The sequence below is a fragment of the Camelina sativa genome, unplaced genomic scaffold, assembly GCF_000633955.1.
Source record: "Camelina sativa cultivar DH55 unplaced genomic scaffold, Cs unpScaffold01176, whole genome shotgun sequence".
In the NCBI taxonomy this organism is placed as follows: Eukaryota; Viridiplantae; Streptophyta; class Magnoliopsida; order Brassicales; family Brassicaceae; genus Camelina; species Camelina sativa.
Window position 1 is genome coordinate 1,010 of NW_010922298.1, and position 6,353 is coordinate 7,362.

The window sequence follows — 6,353 nt, forward strand, 5'->3', positions numbered from 1 at the left end:
TCTGGAGTAATAAGTATTTTGTGTTGTTTGTTTCAGGCTTCTTCGTTTGGTTCTTGACCACAATATTGCAGACTATGTGTCTGCCAAGAATAACGTGGTCCTGTCTTACAAGGATATGAGTCATACTAACTTGTATGGTCTCATTAGGGGACTCCAGTTTGCATCATTTGTTGTTCAGTTCTATGGTCTATTACTTGATCTTTTGCTTCTTGGTTTGACTCGAGCGAGTGAAATTGCTGGGCCACCACAGATGCCTAACGAGTTTATGACGTTTTGGGATACAAAAGTGGAAACACGCCATCCCATAAGACTCTATTCTCGGTATATAGACAAAGTTCATATCATGTTTAAGTTTACCCATGAAGAGGCTCGGGATCTTATTCAGCGATATCTTACGGAGCACCCGGATCCCAATAATGAAAACATGGTGGGATACAACAATAAGAAGTGCTGGCCAAGAGATGCAAGGATGAGGTTGATGAAACATGATGGTATGTTCTTTTTTTTAATATATAATCCGATTGATTATATTTATGCATTAGATGTGTGTCTCATTTTGTTATTCACCTTTCAGTCAATCTTGGTAGAAGTGTCTTCTGGGACATGAAGAACCGTCTTCCTCGGAGCATCACAACTTTGGAGTGGGAGAATGGCTTTGTTTCTGTCTATAGCAAGGATAATCCTAACCTGCTCTTTAGCATGTAAGTCTTTTATTTGAGCATTCTAGTGCATCTGTTGTTACATGTTAGTGCTATGCCATCGTTTATACTGTTATTTGGTACTGCTATTGACATCTGTGACTCTTTCTCATCTTGCCTGCAGGTGTGGATTTGAAGTCCGCATACTTCCAAAAATCAGGATGACCCAAGAAGCTTTCAGCAACACAAAAGATGGTGTCTGGAATCTGCAAAATGAACAGACCAAGGAGAGGACTGCAGTAGCTTTTCTGCGGGTTGACGATGAACATATGAAGGTGTTTGAGAATCGTGTGAGGCAGATCCTTATGTCATCAGGATCAACCACCTTTACCAAGATCGTCAACAAATGGAATACAGCTCTAATTGGTACAATAATCCTATGAGCCCGTTTTGGCACCATTGTCTGCTTTTTATGATTTGTGGTTTATCATGAAACTGATCACATTCTTTTTAAACAGGTCTCATGACTTACTTCCGTGAAGCCACTGTACACACGCAAGAGCTCTTGGATCTACTGGTCAAGTGTGAGAATAAAATCCAAACAAGAATTAAGATCGGGTTGAACTCAAAGATGCCTAGTCGGTAAGTAAAAGCTATCTTATTGAGCTTATGGTCGACATAGCAGAGCTGTGTGTTTATATTTCTGTAACCTGATTTTTCTACTTCCTCCTTGGCAGATTTCCTCCTGTTATCTTCTACACTCCAAAGGAAATTGGAGGGCTGGGAATGTTGTCAATGGGTCATATTTTGATCCCACAAAGTGACCTTCGGTACAGCAAGCAAACAGATGTTGGTGTAACCCACTTTAGGAGTGGAATGAGCCACGAGGAAGATCAGCTTATACCAAATCTTTACCGTTATATACAGCCGTGGGAAAGTGAGTTTATTGATTCACAGCGTGTATGGGCAGAATATGCTTTAAAAAGGCAGGAAGCGCAGGCCCAAAATAGGCGTCTTACACTGGAAGATCTGGAAGTAAGTATCATACTTGTGTAACCTCTGTACTTGATGTTGAATTTTGAACGGGATATTAGCATGCTAGCTTGCTTTCTTTGGGTATTCTTGGCTTTGATTTTCAGAGGGTTTTGGGAGTATATCGCTGTGTTGCCTTCTCCTCTTTTGGGGTTGAAGTGCAAATATTATTTTGAATTTTTATTTGCTTCTAAATATCCGATCATTGAGGAGAATAATAACTGGTGTTTTTAAAATATGACAGGATTCTTGGGATAGAGGAATTCCTCGTATAAATACACTGTTTCAGAAGGATAGGCACACATTGGCATATGATAAAGGTTGGAGAGTTAGGACCGACTTTAAGCAGTACCAAGTCCTTAAACAAAATCCTTTCTGGTGGACACACCAGAGGCATGATGGAAAGTTGTGGAACTTGAACAATTACCGCACTGATGTCATTCAAGCACTTGGAGGTGTTGAGGGTATTCTTGAGCACACCTTATTCAAGGGGACATAGTAAGTCTGCTTTTCATTTCTCCTCAACTAGTTATGATCTTTGTTTCATAATAGCATATGATGTTCTGTTACATCACATCAGATTTGCTAACTTTTTCATGCTTTACATGAACTCAGCTTCCCGACATGGGAGGGTCTTTTCTGGGAGAAGGCATCTGGTTTTGAGGAGTCGATGAAATATAAGAAGTTGACTAATGCGCAGAGGTCTGGTCTAAACCAGATTCCAAATAGAAGATTCACGCTTTGGTGGTCGCCAACAATTAATCGAGCGAATGTCTATGTGGGTTTCCAAGTGCAGTTGGATCTGACAGGAATATTTATGCATGGAAAGATTCCTACACTTAAGATATCTTTGATTCAGATTTTCCGTGCCCATTTGTGGCAGAAAATCCATGAGAGTGTTGTTATGGATCTTTGCCAAGTATTAGACCAAGAGTTGGACGCTTTGGAGATAGAAACGGTACAGAAGGAGACAATTCATCCAAGAAAGAGTTATAAGATGAACAGCTCTTGTGCTGATGTTCTTCTATTTGCTGCTCATAAATGGCCTATGTCTAAGCCTAGCCTGGTTGCGGAGTCAAAGGATATGTTCGACCAGAAAGCTAGTAACAAGTATTGGATAGATGTGCAACTTCGATGGGGAGACTATGACTCCCATGATATTGAGCGTTATACTAGGGCAAAATTCATGGACTATACAACTGACAACATGTCTATCTATCCATCTCCAACAGGTATGTATTACTTTTCGATTTTGCTTTGTTTTGTTAGCCTTCGCTTTTCTACAGTATGTATCATTTTTTTTACAAAATCCGTGCAGGTGTAATGATTGGGCTTGATCTGGCATACAACTTGCATTCTGCCTTTGGTAATTGGTTCCCTGGTTCAAAACCTCTTCTTGCTCAAGCAATGAACAAGATCATGAAGGTACTAGAACTTTTTCTTGGGGTGTATTTTGCAGGACCCATTTTGTTTAGATATGTGACTTATCGTTTAACTTTATATTGCAGTCAAATCCAGCTCTGTATGTATTGAGAGAGAGGATCAGGAAGGGTTTACAGTTGTACTCGTCTGAGCCTACAGAGCCATATTTGTCATCTCAAAACTATGGTGAAATATTCAGCAATCAAATTATATGGTTTGTTGATGATACCAATGTATATCGTGTCACGATTCACAAGACATTTGAAGGAAATTTAACGACTAAGCCAATCAATGGCGCGATTTTCATTTTCAATCCAAGAACTGGGCAGCTGTTCCTGAAGGTATTTCTCCCTCTCCAGCACTTTTCATTAAGAGCAGGCATATATGTTGTTCCACTTCCACAAAACTACTACTAATGATGAAGTCTAATAATATGTTGTGGGATCTTAAGTAACTGTTTTCTTTTTTTCGTCTAGGTTATCCATACTAGCGTCTGGGCTGGTCAGAAGCGTCTTGGTCAGCTAGCAAAATGGAAAACTGCTGAAGAGGTTGCTGCACTTGTGCGATCACTCCCCGTTGAAGAACAGCCAAAACAGATTATTGTCACGCGAAAAGGAATGTTGGATCCCCTTGAGGTTCACTTGCTGGATTTCCCCAACATCGTTATCAAGGGAAGTGAGCTGCAGCTTCCGTTCCAGGCTTGCCTAAAGATAGAGAAATTTGGTGACCTGATTTTGAAGGCGACAGAACCGCAGATGGTTTTGTTTAATATATATGATGATTGGTTGAAGAGTATATCTTCGTATACTGCCTTTTCAAGACTTATTTTGATCCTTCGTGCGCTTCATGTTAATAATGAGAAGGCTAAGATGTTGTTGAAGCCTGACAAGTCTGTTGTCACTGAGCCACATCACATCTGGCCCTCTCTCACTGATGATCAATGGATGAAGGTAACTCTTCTGCCACTTCTGAAACTTCTTCATTTAGTTTGTTTCTTGCTATATTAGTTTATTTGATAGTGTCCCTCTTTACACTCTGCCACCTCTGTATCTGCTGTTTTTTATTTACTAGTGTTATATTACATAATGCTTGTACTTTCTTTTCTTTTTTTGAATAGTCTTTTCCTTATTCACGATCATGTTAAATTCAGGTGGAGGTAGCACTCAGAGATCTGATCCTTTCTGACTACGCAAAGAAGAACAATGTTAACACCTCAGCTCTGACACAATCAGAGATCAGAGATATTATTCTTGGAGCTGAGATTACTCCACCCTCTCAACAGAGGCAACAGATTGCTGAGATTGAGAAACAGGTACTCGTAACTGTTACTTTTATCAGGTTTTCAGACAAACAATGAGAGTGTAGGCCTGTTGTTCATCGTAAATCTGTATTTTATTTGCAGGCAAAGGAAGCCAGCCAGCTTACTGCAGTCACAACAAGAACTACAAATGTTCATGGTGATGAGCTCATTGTCACCACCACGAGCCCTTACGAGCAATCTGCATTCGGTTCCAAAACAGATTGGCGTGTACGTGCAATATCAGCCACTAACCTTTACCTCAGAGTCAATCACATATATGTGAATTCAGATGACATAAAGGTTAGAGTCCATGCCACTCTTGTTCACTTTGTCAATAAAGTAAAAGCCTTTCAGGTGTCACCCTTAACCATTGTTTCTTGTTGTTCACAGGAAACCGGATACACCTACATCATGCCAAAGAATATTTTGAAGAAGTTCATATGCGTAGCGGATCTTCGTACTCAAATTGCTGGGTATTTGTATGGTATTAGTCCCCCAGATAATCCCCAAGTGAAAGAAATCCGTTGCGTTGTGATGGTGCCACAGTTTGGATCTCATCAGCATGTTATCCTGCCGTCTTCTCTTCCTGAGCATGACTTCCTTAATGATCTGGAGCCCTTGGGATGGTTGCACACACAGCCTAACGAGCTGCCTCAGCTGTCACCACAGGTAATATATACATTATCTATACCTTAAGATCAGCCTGTTAACCCCATTGCTAACTGATTCTTTGCGTTTATAGGATGTAACCTCTCATTCGCGTATTCTGGAGAACAACAAGCAATGGGATGGAGAAAAATGCATCATCTTGACCTGCAGTTTCACTCCGGGCTCCTGCTCTTTGACGTCATATAAGTTGACCCAAACCGGATATGAATGGGGGCGGCTTAATAAGGACACAGGCAGCAATCCTCACGGTTACCTTCCCACCCATTATGAAAAGGTTCAGATGTTATTGAGTGACCGATTCCTCGGGTTTTACATGGTAAGAAACACATTTCCCAGTTGTGCTTTTTGTCCTTGAATGGTATGAAACCATTGAGATATGATTTACTTGTAACTTGTTGTTGTGATAGGTTCCTGAGAATGGACCGTGGAACTACAACTTCATGGGAGTGAAGCACACGGTGAGCATGAAATACAGTGTCAAACTCGGGTCCCCAAAGGAGTTCTATCACGAGGAGCATCGACCCACTCATTTCTTGGAGTTTAGTAACATGGAGGAGGCCGACATTTTGGAGGGAGATCGTGAGGACACATTTACTTGAAATGTAGTAACTTTTCTTACCAATAGAGACTTGTAAGCTTTTGTACGCAAATCAGGGACGTAGTCTTTGCTGTCTTGTGCGTTACTCTTGAGGTTGAGGTAGGTAGTAAAGTCCCTAAATCTTAAAACAATGTTTTGCCACTAGAATCAAACTATTGAATGTGTTGAATGGGCACATCTGATGCAATTCAGTAGTATGTGTGTTCATAGGTATTCCTTTCCCATATTGAAAAAAAAGCCAAATGTTCCAAACATGGAAGTTAAAACGGAGCATAAAAAACAAGAGGAACAAATTAGTAACAGAGTCATAACGATATAATAAATATTATGTGATTATTAAGGCGAAGATCAGTTGTTATTTTCTTGAACAAAAGTACAAAAAGCATCTAACAATAAACTTGGAAATATTTACAGCAGTTTTATAATCCCCTCAGATTAGCATAGAAATGAAATTGAACAGAAGAAAGAATGCAGGAAGATAGGAGAACCCCAAAGACTTAGAACCGCTTAACACGCCCGTAACTCCGTCCGGCATATCACCGTCATCTCTAGATAGATGCTGGACCGTACCAGAAGGGCCTGGCCTCGGTGTTTCTCCATCACACGTACTGAGACTTGAACCAGATGTTGAACCGAATGCATCATCGAAGTCACTGTCCCGGTTGACACACAAACCAGCATTGTTATACAGCCT

At 40.5% G+C, this 6,353-nt stretch overlaps 1 protein-coding gene across 1 annotated transcript in view; it reads left to right on the forward strand.

The window, feature by feature from the left end:
- LOC104774037 (pre-mRNA-processing-splicing factor 8A-like) overlaps positions 1-5,853 on the forward strand; it is a gene marked incomplete at its 5' end in the record, with an annotated part of 6,725 nt that extends 872 nt beyond the window's left edge. The window contains 15 exons of the mRNA XM_019242812.1: positions 15-491; positions 575-701; positions 823-1,064; positions 1,157-1,280; positions 1,376-1,673; positions 1,915-2,168; positions 2,286-2,902; positions 2,989-3,095; positions 3,179-3,433; positions 3,569-4,042; positions 4,243-4,404; positions 4,495-4,692; positions 4,783-5,061; positions 5,135-5,377; positions 5,469-5,853. Of these exons, the coding sequence (XP_019098357.1) occupies positions 15-491; positions 575-701; positions 823-1,064; positions 1,157-1,280; positions 1,376-1,673; positions 1,915-2,168; positions 2,286-2,902; positions 2,989-3,095; positions 3,179-3,433; positions 3,569-4,042; positions 4,243-4,404; positions 4,495-4,692; positions 4,783-5,061; positions 5,135-5,377; positions 5,469-5,660 (4,049 nt within the window). The remainder of the gene's footprint in view (positions 1-14; positions 492-574; positions 702-822; positions 1,065-1,156; positions 1,281-1,375; positions 1,674-1,914; positions 2,169-2,285; positions 2,903-2,988; positions 3,096-3,178; positions 3,434-3,568; positions 4,043-4,242; positions 4,405-4,494; positions 4,693-4,782; positions 5,062-5,134; positions 5,378-5,468) is intronic.
- Between the last annotated feature and the right edge of the window lie 500 nt (positions 5,854-6,353).